We start from the raw sequence: 16,472 nt of genomic DNA, 5'->3' as shown, positions 1-16,472 counted from the left end.
CCGCGAGATCATGACCTAAGCGAAAGTCGGACGCTTAACCGACTAAGCCACCCAGGCGCCCAAGGTGTGTATTTTTAGAACTCTGTCCCCCATTCTAAAGAGCCTGCCTTTTTATTTTATTCTTTAATGTTTATTTATTTTGGGAGGCAGAGAGAGAGCACACAAGCAGGGGAGGGGCAGAAGTTGAGACAAAGAGAAAGAATCCCAAGCAGGCTCTGTGCAGCCGCCCAGAGTCCAATCCTGGACTCGAACTCACAAACCATGAGATCGTGACCTGAGCTGAAATTAAGAATCAGACGTTCAACCGACTAAGCCACCCACGTGCCCCACCCTCCTATGAATATGTTTTTATTTTTTTTTTTATGTTTATTTATTTTTGAGAGAGTGAGCATGAAGAGGGGAGGAGCAGAGAGAGAAGGTGACAGAATTTGAAGCAGCTCTGGGCTCCAAGCTGTCAGCACAGGGCCTGATGCAGGGCTTGAACCCACGAGCCATGAGATCATGACCTGAGTCTAAGTCTGACACTTAACTAACTGAGCCACCCAGGTGCCCGTTTTTGTTTTTGTTTTGTTTTGTTTTTTATTTCTAGGAGAGAGAGAGAGACAGAGTGAGCAGGGGATGGTCAGAGAGAGAGGGCGATACAGACTCTGAAATAGGCTCCAGGCTCCGAGCTGGCAGTCAGCACAGAGCCTGACGCGGGGCTCGAACCCACGAACCACGAGATCATGACCTAAGCGAAAGTTGGACTCTTAACCGACTAAGCCACCCAGGCGCCCCTGGTTTTTAAAAAATACATACATAATTTTTCTCAAGTGGGGTTTTGGACCTAAACAGAGTAACAGGGATATGATTTCCCTTCAGCCTACAGCCTACAGTGACAGGGGTGGGGGCAAAATATATAAAACAAAGGTTTTAAGACACTGGACACTGGCCAATAAAGGACAGTGATTGCTGAGAGGTGGGATCAAACGGGTCATGCCCTACGGCCACCCACCTTACTCACAAAAACAGCTGCAGACTGCAGCACAGAGGGGTAAACTGAGGCAGAGCCCAGCAGAGACAGTGCTCTGGAGATCTGCAAGGTCCTCCCTGCAGCATCAGACTACAGATCAGAATATGCATACATGGAAACTACCCATGCTCGGGGAAAACACCCAACAGGATTTGAAAACACTCCCCAGAGCCGATCAGGCCTGGGAACAGAGCCTTCCCACACCAGCCAGCCAGGAAACCCACACCATCTAATTCACAGGCACCGGGCAGGGCACTCAGGGGCGTGTGGGGACAGCGAGCCATCCAGACTGAGCCCAGGTCATGACGGCAGAAAGTGAGAGCAGATCGAATGATACGGTGTTGGTGCGAAGACATGACAGATGGACGGGACAGAACAGAGCTGGGAATTCAACTGACACACACATACACGGACAGCTGATTTTTGACAAATGAATAAAGGCAACTCAGCAGAGAAAATTCAGGAGAAACTGCTGGGAGCCACATTGGCCTCACTGGATGACACAGTCACAGCGAGGAAACGGCTGCGTTTGCACAGCTCCTGCCGTGAGAAGTGAAAACTGGTGTCTCCTTCTGTGACTACTGGCTCATGCTGGAAATGAGCCTGCGGGCACTGACCAGGCCTCACAATATTCCAGATCAGACCGATATTCCCCACACAGATTGTTCATAAGGAAAAGCATATTCCTGCCCCGACTAAGAGACTTTAGATGAAAGCACTGTGTATGTTTGTCAAAAGGCGAAGAGCCCATAGGAAGACTATGGGCCTTGTAGATCCAAGACATAGATAATAAAGAGAGTTAAGAACACAAGAGTTACAACTAAGTCTGGCCCGGAGACAAAGAGCCTAATTTAGAGATAAGGTACAGATTAGGGCAGAGCAGCAGTTACTACATATACCTTTGCTAACTGGTGATGTTAAAGCAGCCCCTTCCCTAAGGCCTACATTCCACAAACACCCTCCCTTACACTGGGGGCTGGGATGAGGATGGGTAAGAGTAGCTAAAACATAAACCCAAATACAAAGGCCGACACATAGGGCCCCCGTGGTGCCTGCACATTCAGCATCAAATCAAAAAGTTTGCACAAGCAACTTATTAACCAGCTCAAATACATTCTTCCTCTTGTGAGCCAGACAGAATGACTCTTAGCCAGTCTATGTACAACTTAACCTATGACTTAATCTTAGCATTACTGACTTAAACAAATGTGTATGTTATCCTGTTTTTCACTAAGAACACCCTGTTATTTTCTTAGTTGTAAGATTTACTCAACCTCACTATGATTGGAGGTAATTCTGCAAGTGTACTTCTGTAAAACCTGTTTTTTTTTTTAATTTTTAGTGTTTTTTATTTATTTGTGAGAGAGACAGCGTGCGCAGGGGAGGGTCAGAGAGAGAGGGAGACACAGAATCTGAAGCAGCTCCAGGCCCTGAGCTGTCAGCACAGAGCCTGATGCGGGGCTCGAACCCACGAACCGTGAGATCATGACCTGAGCTGAAGTCGGTCGCTCAACCGACTGAGCCACCCAGGTGCCCCTGTAAAACCTGTTTCTGTACACTTTCCAAAGCATCTTATCACCAAGAATTATCCATTGTAAAAATTCCATTTTCTGATGTCATGTTATTGTTTGAACTATAAATAAATAAGGACACCAAGCCTGACAGGACAGAGACGCCTGCCTGGTGATCAGACAGGATCTTGGGGCGCTCTCTCTCTCTCTCTCTCTCTCTCTCCCCGACACCGTCCATCCTTCAGGGACCTGGACCGGCTGGGGCGGGAATCGGGCAAGAACGTCTCCAGTGGGACAGCGCAGGCTTTTTAACAAGCCGCGGCACCACGAGAGGGTACTCAGGACCAGAATGGGCTGCAAGGGACACTTGGCATCACAGCAAAAATTAAGTCTACAGGGTCCCAGAACCAAACACAAACCTAAAACCCTACAACATACGAATAAAACCTTCGTGGCCCTGAGACAGGCAAAGATCTTACAGACGCGGGTCCAGAGCATGGTCCCCGGGGAAAATGACTGATAAACCAGGCTTCAAGTTAAAACCTTCTGCTCTTCAACACTTAGTTGCACGTGGGCACCTGGGTGCCCGCATTCAAGAGCGACGTCAGACCCCTTTTCTGCACAGTTCACAAAAACTCACTCGAAACAGACCAACGACGTCAATGAAGAGCCGACACCATGAAAGTCTTAGAAGAAAACACAGGCATGAATTTTAGCAGCCTTGGGTTAGGCGATGGTCTCTCAGGGAGGACACTAAAGGACGCACAACAAGGCGGCCCCCAGGAGTGGCNGACCGCGCGCAGAGCCGCTGGAGCCCCCGAGTGTGGACAGGTAAAGCGGTGCCACTCTCTGCTCTGGAAAAACGTGTGGCGGTTTCCTGAAAGGTCAGTACACACCCGCCACGTGGTTCAGCCGTGCTCCTCCCGGGGTTTGCTCAAGAGAAAGGGAACACAGGTCCTCGGTGAACGCTGTTCGCACGGGCTCACAGCCGCTCTATTTCTATCAGCCCGGAACCGGGGACAAGCCCGATTTCTCCAGCAACTGAATGGAGACGCAGACTGTGGTCCATTGTGAAGTAGAATATCGCTCAGCAATAAAGAGGAGCGAACTCCTGGTACACACGACATAGGCGAACCTCAAATAATTCCACCGAGGGCAAGAAATCAGACCAAAAGGACTACGCGCTGCATGAGTGCACCGACACAGAGGTGCAGAATACGCAGATGAAACCAAGGTGCAGGGAGGCTGCCCAGGGGATGGAGGGTGTGTGCGTGAGCACAGGCAGCTGCTGCAAACGGGTCGCGCATCTGTTCGTTGTCTGGATCATGGTGACGGGACCCCCCGCGTGTATACAGGTGTCGGAACGCATCCAGTCATTCGCTGTAAATATGTGCAGTTAACTGGAGGTCAATTATACTCCACAAGAGAAGTGAGAACATATTTTGGTTCTGAAAATTAGTGGTTTCTTACCAAATGCTATTATCAAGGGACATCTTTCCACGTCAGCATCTACAAAGAGCGCTCGTCTTTGAAGAGCTGCACGGTCTCCATCCTACTGGTAAAATGGGATATGTTTAGCCAGTCTGGATGGGTAGGCATTTAGGCCATTTCTCCTTTTCGCCCTATGTAAAGCTTTGCACACTTCCAGGGAGATATCTAAAGGACAGATCACTAAAAAAGGACCGTTAAGGGGCGCCTGGGTGGCTTAGTCGGTTGAGCGTCCGACTTTCGCTGAGGTCATGATCTCGCGGTTCGTGGGTTCGAGCCCCGCGTCGGGCTCTGTGCTGACTGCCAGCTCAGAGCCTGGAGCCTGTTTCAGTCTGTGACTCCCTCTCTCTCTGACCCTCCCCTGCTCACGCTGTCTCTCTCTCCTGGAAATAAAAAAAACATTAAAAAAAAAAAAAAAAAGGACCGTTAAAAAAATTTGGTTGATAATGCCAAACTGTCCTCCAGAAGAGGTATCCCAACTTTATATTCCTAAAACGAGAAAGTCCTTTTCCCTGCACTCTCACAATACAGGCTATTTTCAGTCTTTTTCATCTCTGCGTACCTCATGGGCAAAAACGAGATTTCTTTGACTTGATTTGTATTTCTCTATTGGTAAGCTTTAAAAACTTTTATAAAGTGTAATTTTGTGTATTTCTACATTTATGAACCGCCAGCTCATATGTTTGGTCTACCTTCCTATCATCCTTTTTCTTGTTTATTCCTAGGAGCTCTTTATATAATTATAATCCTCTGACCATTATATATGTGGTAAATATTATTCCCCTACCTGTCAACTTTATTTTTATCTTTGAGTAATTTAAACTTCCTACAGAGTCAAATCTGTCCATCTTTTTTCTTATTTCTTTGCAGGCTGGTGGTGAGTAATTCAGCAAAGCTGCCCCCTTACCCAGAGACACCAGGTTCCTGTAGTTCTCCAGCATCACATCTCTGTACAAGTCCTTCTGGGCGGGCTCCAGCTGCTGCCACTCCTCCTGGGTGAAGTCCACGGCCACATCCCTGAACGTCACTGACTCCTGTAAGAGGAAACCCACAACCACTCACCGCAGGGCCCTGCTCACAAAGGTCTGGAGAAATGGCCGGAAACGTCAAGAGGATTTAGGGAGGCAGACGAGATGTACCCGGAGTGATTTCAAAAGGTGCGGGGTTCTGAAGGGACCAAGCGCTCAGCGTCCTTGGTCCTCAGACAGAGAAATAAAACAAATGGAAGATTGTTTAGAGCGGAAAGTCACACACTTGGGAAGCAGAGAAGGAACCAAAGGTAGAATGACCATAACCCTGTGAATCGCCATGGGCATGAGTTGCCCGGCAAAGGCAGAATCCTAGGTGGGATCTAGTATTTCAACAAACTGTCCTGAGCCCCTATGGAACTGCAGGCACTAGGCTGGGTGCTGGGCACCAGACTCAGAAAGTTCAAGAACCATGGGGTGCCTGGGTGGCTCAGTCGGTGAAGCGTCCNGAAATAAAAATATTAAAAAAAAAAAAAAAAAGAAAGTTCAAGAACCAGGTCCTCATGGACGAGGCATGAACACAAACGGGACGGACCAGCCATTGGCTCAATACCACCGTGAAGGTATGAACGAGAGGAGGGTCAGGACCTGAGGCTAAAACGCAGATGGGACCTGGGGGCCAGGGGGTGGTGGGAAGTTCCTGGGTGGAAACCCCAGTGCCTTCCCAGCTGAGGCCGTGAGCCCTTGGATAGATGAATATCCCGCAGCACGGAAGGAAAGGACGGTGACGACGCGGTCAGTCACAATGCTGACAAGACCTATCACTTGCTACGCAGACCCTATGGGCCGGGTCCCACTCGAAGTGCTTGTTGTAGGCTGAATTCTCTGCCAGCCCCGAGTCCTAACCCCCAGCACCCCCGAATGGAACGTGATCCGGAACCAGGGACCGTGCAGGCATAGTTAAGCGGAGATCACACTGGAGGAGGGCGGGCCCTTGATCCTCCAGGACTGGTGTCCTTCTAAGGCAGGAAGACACACGGACGTGCCCGGGGAGAACACACGTGAGGGCTGGCCTTATGCAGCCCCAAGCCCAGAACAACCAGAAGCCAGAAGCGAGGCCTGGAACGCATCCTTCCCTGAGGCCTTCGGAGGAAGCACGTCCCTGCCGGCACCGTGACCTCGTGGCCTCCATCCTCCAGCACTGGGAGGACACAGATTTACCTTGTTTAAGGCCCCCAGTCTGGGGTCACTTTGTTACGCAGCCTTAGCAAACCAACACATCCCTCTTGGTGACTGTGATCCCTAGTGCTTTGTACCATGCCAGGCATACAGTAGGCACTCACTACGTAGCTGCTGAATGAATCAGTGGTTCAGAGAGTAAGGAGGGCATGAGACCTGAGGAAGGTAATCCACAATTTGAGCTCAGGACAGTGCACACATGGTGTAAGTGCTCAACGGCCGTCAGCTACCGTTATTGCCGCCCGCTCGTCCTCGGCTCTCCCCGGTGCCCGCAGCACCCCTGCCCCCGGGACCCCGCCGCCCGCTCGTCCTCGGCTCTCCCGGTGCCCGCAGCACCCCTGCCCCCGGGACCCTGCCGCCCGCTCGTCCTCGGCTCTCCCCGGTGCCGCAGCACCCCTGCCTCCTGGGGGGAGACCTCATCTGCCGGCCAGTCCTTCCACTTCCTGGGTGCCTGCCCGTGCCCCTCTCCCCGCCCGTCTCTGCGGCCACCACCACTGCCGCGGAAGCAGCATGCACGGTGGTTAATAGCGTGTGGAGTTGGGAGCCTGGGGCCCTGCAGTGAAATCCTGGCTCTCCCCCTTCCCGGCTGTGTTTCCTTGGCCTCCTGTCTTAACCCTTGTGAGCCTCGATTGTTCAGCGGGCTTTGGAACCACAATGCCCCCACACACAACACACTTGGGAGCGGTCATGGGCTTCGGAACAACAATGTCCCCCTCGCACTGGTCATGGGCGTTAAGTGACCTAAGGCGTGTGTGCTTCCTGCACGGCGTCTGGCCCGGCTGCAGTATGCGCCTGGTGCGTGTGGACTTCTGCTATCGACATCTGATTAATTTTACCATTTCATATATACATCTCATATATACTTAGTATTAATACTAATTATTACCACTGTAATAATATTATTTTGTTCTGTGAACTAATACAACCTTTGGCCAGTCCTGATAATAACTCCTTCTCTGTTTTTTATGTCTTTATTTTTAAATGTTTATTTATTTTTTTGAGAGGAAGAGAGCACAGGTGAACGGGAAAGGACAGAGAGAGGGAGAGAGAATCCCTAGCAGGCTCCATGCTGTCGGAGCAGAGCCTGATGCGGGCTCCATACCACCAACCCTGAGATCATGACAGAAGCTGAAAGCAAGAGTCGGACACTTAACCATCTGAGGTACCCAGGCGCCCCAACAATTCCTTCTTTAAAAAACCCTGCTTTATTGAGGTGTGGTTTCCATATAGAACACTGTGGCTATTAATCAAGTTTGGAAAGTTTACACCCATATAATCACCACCACAAATCAAGGCCATAAACCTACCCATCACTTCCAAAAGTTTCTTCCTTCCCCCGCTTTTTTTTTTTATTTTTTAAATGTTTTATTTATTTCTAGGAGAGAGAGAGAGACAGCGTGAGCAGGGGAGGGTCAGAGAGAGAGGGAGTCACAGACTCTGAAACAGGCTCCAGGCTCTGAGCTGGCAGTCAGCACAGAGCCCGACGCGGGGCTCGAACCCACGAACCGCGAGATCACGACCTAAGCGAAAGTCGGACGCTTAACCGACTAAGCCACCCAGGCGCCCCACTTCCTTCCCCCTTTTAAAACTTATTTTAATATGTTTAATATAATAATCCCTTCAGAAAGTCTTCCCTAAACATCTCGACTCACTCACTAGGTAAACTATGTACCCAGCAGGTTGCACACACCGAGCCTGGGCCAGGGGCGCACAAAAATGCTCCGAAGCCAAAATGGACAGTCTGAGAAGCTTTGGACCCTACCCTTACAGCAAAGGATGCCGGGAGGGCAGACAGCAGGGGTTTCGAGGAGATCTCGCCGAGAGGTGAAGCTTAACCCCCAGCACGTGCAAGCTGTCGGAGTCCTAAGTAAGGCAGGTGGGAGGGGGGTCAGCACGGCACCCGGGCCAGTTGTAAGTGAAGGCGCCACCGTGCGGCTGCTTTGGGAAGCACTCCGACAGCTCCCTAGAGGGTTAAACAGAGTCCCCGTATCAGCCGGCAACCCTCCTCCGGGGTGTGCCCCCCGGGGAAATGCGGACACACGTGCAAACCAGACACCTGTAACGTTCACTGCAGCACTGCTGAGAGGCGCCAGAGTGGAAACAACCCAAATGTGCCTCACCTGCTGAATGGGGGGAATAAACCATGTGCTCCAGCCACACGGGGGAGTATCGCCCAGCCATGAAAAGGAAGAAAGCACTAGCCTGCGCTCGTGAAGGAACCTCACAATCAGGACCTGCCTGGGGGCTCAGCCGGTTCAGGGTGTGACTCTTGATTTCAGCTCAGGTCATGATCCCATAGTTCATGAGTTTGGGCCCCGCACAGGGCTCCATGCCGTCACTGTGGAGCCTGTCTGGGATTCTCTCTCTCTGTGTCTCTTTCTCTCTCTGTCTCTCTCTGTCTGCCCCTCCCCTGCCCGTGATCTCTCTCTCTCAAATAAATCATCGTTAAAAAAAAAATCATGATGCTGAAAGACACACAAAAGACCACACAACGTGTGATTTCATTTATATTAAGGAATGTGTCAGATACGAAGATTCACGGACACACAAAGTAGATTAGTGGCTGCCAGGGGCAGGGGCCAGTAGGTAAAATGGGAATCACTGCTATGGGGCACACACTTCCTTTTTGCATTGTGGACAGGGTTTTTCTGTTTTTTATTTTAATGTTTACTTTTTTTTTAATTTTTAAATGTTTTTTAAATTTATTTTTGAGAGGGAGATAGAGACAGCATGAGCAGGGGGCGGGGGTCAGAGAGAGATGGAGACACAGAATCCAAAACAGGCTCCAGGCTCTGAGCTAGCTGTCAGCACAGAGCCTGATGCGGGGCTCGAACCCACGAACTGTGAGATCATGACCTGAGCCCAAGTCAGACGCTTAACCGACTGAGCCACCCAGGCGCCCAAATGTTTACTTAGTTTTGAGAGAGACAGAGAGTGAGCAGGAGAGGGACAGAGAGAGAGGGACATGTAGAATCTGAAGCAGCTGTGCTGACAGCTCAGAGCCAGACACGGGGTTTGAATCCATGAACCGCGAGCTCAGGACCTGACCCGAAGTCTGACACTTAACTGACTGAGCCACCCAGGCGCCCCTGAACTATGATTCTCTCAACCAGTCTGTCCCTTGCAGACAGACCTTTAGGCTGTTTACACCCACCGCTGTTAGAATGAACCTCCCCACCCCCACCCCCCACAAAAAGAGATGCCAAGAATATCATTGTAAGTAGATCTTGGTGCTTATGTGTCAACAGAATTATAGGATCAATTCTTAGAAATGAAAGGCTGGGTCTAGGGAGTAGGTGCCATTTTTGTTTTTAATCCGCTTTTAACAAAAATNGAGATCATGACCTGGGCTGAAATCAAGAGTCAGACGCTTAACCAACTGAGCCACCCAGGTGCCCTAAGACAGATTTGGTTTCAAAAACATGAGACGCTTTTGTATTTTAAAATTACAGAATAAATTTATTCTATAATTGAGTGTCTGACTTTGGTTCAGGTCACGATCTTGTGGCTGGTGGGTTCCAGCCCCACANCCCCCCCCCCCAAATACCTGTTTAAAATTTCAAGAACAGAGTCCTGCAGGCTGACTACAGCACAAGACAGGTAATTCCCCTGCCTGCAGAAATGGTGAATAAACATTTTCTGGAAATAAAGCCTCAGTAATACCACCTGTTGCTTATACCTGTAACTTTTTTTAAATTTGTTTTTAATGTTTTATTTATTTCTGAGAGAGAGAGAGAGAGAGAGAGGCAGCGAGAGCAGAGAAGGGTCAGAGAGAGAGGGAGACACAGAATGTGAAACAGGCTCCAGGCTCTGAGCTGTCAGCACAGAGCCCGACGCGGGGCTTGAACTCATGAACCGTGAGATCATGACCTGAGCTGAAGTCGGACACTTAACCGACTGAGCCACCCAGGCGCCCTGTACCTGTAACTTCTGACGACATCCAGTCCCCCCCACCAGGGAGGCCTCTCCTCCGCCCTGCGGGGACCACGTCGGGCCACCACAGGCTGGGGACGCGCTAGGGGACTCACAGAAGGCCTCAAAGTACCCAAGCCTGGATTCCCCTCCAAGAAGTCCCTCGGGAGAAATCACGCGAGCTGCAGGGAAGGACTGGCGCCCAGCACGTCACTCTGGACGTTACTTACGGAGACGGGCCTGCGCCCCACACCAGGGCCGCCGAGAGGAAGCAGCCACAGCCCTTGAGCAAACCCCCACGTGGCCATTCACACTGATGCCGTGTGGGCTCTGAACCACGCGGACAGACGCTCAGGATGAAACCTTCGACCAGAGAAACGGGACGGAAAACCTGCTTAGCCGGCGTGGTGCTCATTTTTGCAAAACACTCGATGTGCAGGGAGAGACAGGCTCACAGACATTGCAGAGGTTATCTCCCGGGGTCAGGTCACAGGGCGCGTGGATGGTCGTAGCTGTGTTCTTCCGGATTTTTCTAAGCCCTTTATAATGATCACGCATGTCTATACCTACCAGAAATTTTCTTTGATTTTTATGATAGACTAGTTACAGCATCAAAAAATTATTTTAAAAAAATCGAACTCACTGGATGAACATTTAGGTACATTGATTATACAGGTAAACAAGTGATGTTTGTAAAGTTTATGAAGTTTCAAAATAAGGGAAATCCTTTTTTTTAAGTTTATTGTGAGAGAGAGAGAGACAGAAAGAGAGAAAGAGAGAATCCCATGAAGGCTCCATGCTGTGAGAGCCTGGGTCAGGGCTTGAACTGTGAGATCCTGATCTGAGCGGAAACGAAAAGTCAGATGCTTAACCCCCTGAGCCACCCAGGTGCCCTGAGAAATCCTTGCTGATTAAAGCTGGATGGGGGGAAAATACCAATATTAAAATGGCAGAGCCAAAACTTCGTCAGTTTTTAAAAAGAATAATCAGAGGGGCGCCCGGGCGGCTCAGTCAGTGAAGCGTCCAACTTCAGCTCAGGTCAGGATCTCGCAGTTCATGATTTTGAGCCCCGCGTTGGGCTCCGTGCTGTGAGCACGGAGCCTGCTTGGGATTCTCCGTCCACCTCACTGTCTGCCTCTCCCCTGCTCGTGCTCGCTCGCTCTGTCTCCCTCCCTCTCTCTCAAAATTAACAAACATTAAAAAGGAGAATCAGAGGAGGAAGGCAATAAGCGCATCCCCAAGCTTACCAGGTGCTCCCTGTTTTCTATAAGGAGCATTTATTTATATGTTATTTTTTAAATTATGAAATATTTCTGGCGTGAAAGGAAGTTTAGAGAAAAATGCAACAGCCACACACGGACCCCCGTGNGCTCCTCATCAGGGACATTCACACGGGTGGGACGGTGCTGCCCGGGGGCCTCTGTCACACTTGAGGTGACGCGTTCAAACACCACTTCCCAGGCGCCCACGGGTGTCTCCTGAAAGCCCCCAGGACAGAGCTGCTCAGCGCCAAGCTGGCCCGTCCCCCCGGCCGACCGACGCCAGGGGCAGGGGCAGGCAGGGGGCTGCAGAGCCGAGCATCAGCCATGCACGCTACCCGCCCCCCCGACACAGGGCCGAGTCTGTGAGCCCTGCGGGGGCCCTGCCCCTGGCCTGGAGCCTCTGGAATGAGCGCGAGGTGACTCACCAGGGCCTCGTCAGTCAGCAGCTGGGTGGCCATCCCTCCAGCGCCCCGGGTGACACGGCAGACTGTGGCTGGGAGAGAGAGAGAGAAAGAAGATACAGTGAGAGACTGGGCCTGGGCCTGCTTCACCGCGCAGCCCGGACAGACAGACACATACCCGGCAGGAGCCAGGCAAGGAGGGACACACACACACACACACACACACACACACACACGCCAATAACACGCGCTAACCACGTGTACCGCATGCAAGGGCCTGGACACACGTCTCTCCCTCAGTCCTCCTAACGCTCCTAACGGAAATAGGTGAGTCCTATTTCCACCCCATTTCACAGATGAGAAAACTGAGGTCCAAAAGCTAAGTACACACCCAAGATTCCACAGGTGGGAATGGACTTGGGCAGAGTACATCCAGGTCCACGTGCTGGCGGCCTTTCGAACACTCACCCAACACGCATGTGCGCTCACACACGCAAATCCGTTTGCGTTCCCACCGGCTGCTGGGAGCACAGGACCCTCTGCCTTCCCCCAGGCACCCTGCTCAGGCTCCCCCTCCCCGGTCTGAGTGCTGGTCTGAGGCCCCAATCCCCACCCCGGCTTTACGGCAATGCCCTGCTTCTATTTACAGCAGTCACACAGAATACCCCCCCTTTTGTAAATTTTTAAATATTTATGAGAAAGAGAGAGAGAGAGAGGAATGGGGGGGGGCAGAGAGAGAGGGAGACGCAGAATCTGAAGCAGTTCCAGGCGCTGAGCTAGCTGTCGGCACAGAGCCTGATGTGGGGATTGAACCCACGAACCATGAGATCATGACCTGAGCCAAAGTTGGATACTCAACCGACTGAGCCCCCCAGACACCCCCAGAATGCCCTTTTAAACGAAGGTGACTTAAGTGAAATAAATTAATTTTTAAAAATCAGTGAGCCAATTTATTTTTTTTTTTAATGTTTTATTCATTTCTAGGAGAGAGAGACAGCGTGAGCAGGGGAGGGTCAGAGAGAGAGGGAGACACAGACTCTAAAACAGGCTCCAGGCTCTGAGCTGGCAGTCAGCACAGAGCCCGACGCGGGGCTCGAACCCACGAACCACAAGATCATGACCTGAGCGAAAGTCGGACGCCCAACCGACTAAGCCACCTGGGCGCCCCTGTGAGCCAATTTAAATAAAAGACAAAGTACAATGCAGGACAGGTGGCATAGTCTAGGGCAAATTCTTGTAGTTTAGGGAATGTTGGTTCAGTCCTGACTCCATGATGACCTGCCAGGACTTTGCATGTCTCCCATGATGGGGAGCTCACTACCTGTATCACCAACACCTCTGACCAGAAACACATTTTCCTTTTGCTAGAAGCCAAAATATGCCTCCCTCGACCTCCTGGAAGAAACACAGACCACTGGCTACTGTGCCGTTTCTCAAAGTGCCAGAAATCACTGGGGACATTTATTATTATTCAAAACACGTCCGTAGGCCCCTGCCCAGACACTCTACATCAAACCCTCTGGGATGGAGCTCCAGAACCATAATTTTCAAACAAAATTCTTAAGGTGTAAGAACCACGAAGACAAGGGGCTTTCTGAGGCCAAATGGTCCCCCACTTTCACAAGCAAAAAGCCTGTGGTTTTAACGACACAGGTCACACATAAGGTCAGGTTGGCTGAAACGTTCAGAATACCGGTTCTCCCCGGGGGTGATTTTGGCCCCCAGGAGACACTGGGAGCACCTGGAGCCATGTGTAGGTGCCACGATTTGGGGGTGCGTGCCGCCGAGGGCGTTTGGTGGGTGTTCTGTCACTGCCCAAGACACCCCACAGCGACGAATGTCAACGGCGTGCAGGCTCAGAAGCCCGGCAGTCGATGACAAAGGCGCGGGCACAGGTGTCCCACCGCCCAGTCCGCACGCTGCACAGCACTGGGTCGCCGGCAGCAGGCCCTTGAGAAAAACGCCCTCGAGCTGAGGACTCTCCAGGCGACCCCGCAGCACGGAGGTCATCCAGCCCCAAGCACCCAGCCCAGGGGCACCGGCCCTCCCGCCCGCTCCCTCTGCAGAGGTGCCCATCCCGTGGCTAGCTGCTTCCCACGGCCACCCCCAGGCCCCCCGAGCTCAACACTCGCGCCCCCTCCCATCTTCTACAGCAGACATCACTGACAACTGGCTTTTTAAATAGTTGTTCTTGGGGCGCCTGGGTGGCTTAGTCAGTTCAGCGTCTGACTTTCGCTTAGGTCATGATCTCGCGGTTCGTGGGTTCGAGCCCCGCGTCGGGCTCTGTGCTGACTGCCGGCTCAGAGCCTGGAGCCTGTTTCAGTCTGTGACTCCCTCTCTCTCTGACCCTCCCCTGCTCACGCTGTCTCTCTCTCTCTCCTAGAAATAAATAACACATTAAAAAAAAAAATAAAAAAAAAATAAATAGTTGTTCTGGGGCGCCGGGGTGGCTCCGATGGTTAAGCATCTGGCTCTTGATTTCGACTCAGGTCATGATCTCACAGTTAGTGGGTTCGAGCCCCCACCCCCACCCTGACGAGCTCCGGGCCTGGAACCTGCTTTGGATTCTGTTGTCTCCTTCTCTCTCTCTGCCCCTCCTCTGGGCATGTTCTCTCTCTGTCTCTTTGTCTCTCTGTCTCTCTCTCAAAAATAAACATTAAAAAAATAATAATAAAGCAGCACACGTGGGTGAGCGTGTCCCTGAGTTGAGCCCCGGGGTCAAGCCCCGGGGGAAGGCGGGGGAACGACAGACACCAGGTGGTGCCCTGAGGGGACAAAGAGGGACGTGAAGGAGGAGTTACTCATTTTCTCCCTTTGTCTTTTGTTTCCCTGGATGCAGTAAACTTTGCATCACTCTCATCGGTTTGGAAACACAATTTAATTTTTAAAACGGTATTCTTCCTCAACTTTCTGGACTTCTGTTTCTTTCAACAACACTGGCTCCTCTGGCTGGACATGGACACAAGCCGACCCAACTTACCCAAGAGGCACAGCGAGTCGAGGGCCCCTGATATTGAAAAAGGTGGATCTAATCCGACCCAGATTATATTTGTCTTTATAGCAATGGAATCACAAACTGTAATTAAAAAAAAATTTTTAAGGGGCCCACAAAGTCACGGTGGCCCTGTAACGTGACACGCGCAGGGGGCTGGTGACCGCTGAACCCGGGGTGGCCTGAGGTTCCGGCTGCCGCGCGGCGAGCGGCTCCCTCTTTCCTCTTCTTCCTCTCAGCTTTCTGGCATTTCCTTCCTTCCATTGTTCCTAGGGGTCAGTCCCGTGGGGAAAATCCTGGAGCTTGGTCTCAGAGGAGTCCAAAGGAAAAAAGAATTTCCCATTTGTCTTTTGGGCATGAGGGCTCTGGGGCTCGGATGCCCCGGTGTACAGCTGGGTGACTGACGTCTGAGCTCAGTTTCCCCATCTGTAAAATGAGGAGCAGGAGGGCTCCCGCCCCAGAGCTCTGGAGGGCCTATAAATGAGGTGGTCCCGGCAAAGTGCCCAGAACAGCACTCCGAGTGCCCAGGACACGTTCCCTGAACAAATGAACCCCGGTCAGGATGGGGCAGGGGTCTCGGACTCCCCTTCAAGTTGGGCCCGGGGGAGCAGGGAGGAGAAGAAAGAGCAATCCCCTTACCCCACAGGCTGTCATCCGTATGCTTTCTGGACCCCAGGCGCCCAGCCCCTCCAGAGCCTTCTATGGGCCAGACAAGGCTGCGAGGACCCGCAAGGACCTGGGGAATCTGGGGGCCCCAAGCTAGGCCCCCCTGTCCAGCCACACACGGTCTCTCACACATGCTTGGGGAGGGGCACACCGGACGTACCGACACACATACACCCAGGAACGGTCAAAGCCTAGACACAGGTGAACACGCACACAGGTTAAGGCAGTGGCATAGGTGTGCTGCAGAGAGGGACTCACAGCAGACAGATCCAGAGGCAAAGCCTGACACAGGTGGGCACTCGGATGCCACCTGCAGAGGCGCTCTGGCCTTACTGATAAAGGCAGACACGTACAGGTGGACAGGACAGTGACCCCCGCCCCCATCTGAGACAGGCCAGGACTCAACACAGGAGGGCACCCAGAGAGACCACAGCAGGTAGGTGCACACGCACACACACACAGGCACGCATACACGCACGCACCACGCAAACGGTGCACACACACCGTGCTCACACGCAGGCGCACATGCACACAAACGCACACTGCACGCACATGCATACACGCAGGGACACCGTGCACCCACAGCATGCACTCACACCGTGCGTGCACACGCAGGCACACCGTGCCACACGCACATCGCACGCAGATGTGCACATGCACACACCAGCACACACGTGCGGGCGCAGAGGCACACCGTACACACGCATATCGCACGCACAGATATGCACACACGAGTACACACACACACCGCGCGCGCACAGGCACACCGTGCAATGCACACACAAGTACACACACCATGTGCGCACGCGCGCACGCACACGCACCGAGAGGCGAAGCCACAGGAGGCCGCCCAGACTCATACCGACTTGCACACGGGCCAGCGGACACGCACTACAGCCACACAGACGCGCCCCCTTTCCGGTCGGACACCCCCTCCCCACAGCCCTCAGACCCCTCCCGGCGCCAGCACACCCTCCCGAGGCCGCACGCCCCCTGCCCTCTCCCCACTCCGCCCGCAGTC

The 16,472-nt window shown here is 52.3% G+C and overlaps 1 protein-coding gene across 1 annotated transcript in view; it reads right to left on the bottom strand.

Moving 5' to 3' along the window:
* ZNF71 (zinc finger protein 71) overlaps positions 1-11,879 on the bottom strand; it is a 16,089-nt gene extending 4,210 nt beyond the window's left edge. The window contains exons 1-2 of the mRNA XM_077757042.1: positions 11,818-11,879; positions 4,919-5,045 (exon numbers count right to left, since the gene is read on the bottom strand). Of these exons, the coding sequence (XP_077613168.1) occupies positions 4,919-5,045; positions 11,818-11,850 (160 nt within the window). The 5' untranslated portion in view covers positions 11,851-11,879. The remainder of the gene's footprint in view (positions 1-4,918; positions 5,046-11,817) is intronic.
* Between the last annotated feature and the right edge of the window lie 4,593 nt (positions 11,880-16,472).

This window comes from Crocuta crocuta, unplaced genomic scaffold (genome assembly GCF_008692635.1).
Source record: "Crocuta crocuta isolate KB4526 unplaced genomic scaffold, BGI_CrCroc_1.0 scaffold142, whole genome shotgun sequence".
Taxonomy (NCBI): domain Eukaryota; kingdom Metazoa; phylum Chordata; class Mammalia; order Carnivora; family Hyaenidae; genus Crocuta; species Crocuta crocuta.
Note: the sequence above shows the minus strand (reverse complement) of the source record. Positions and strands in the feature narration are given on the sequence as shown.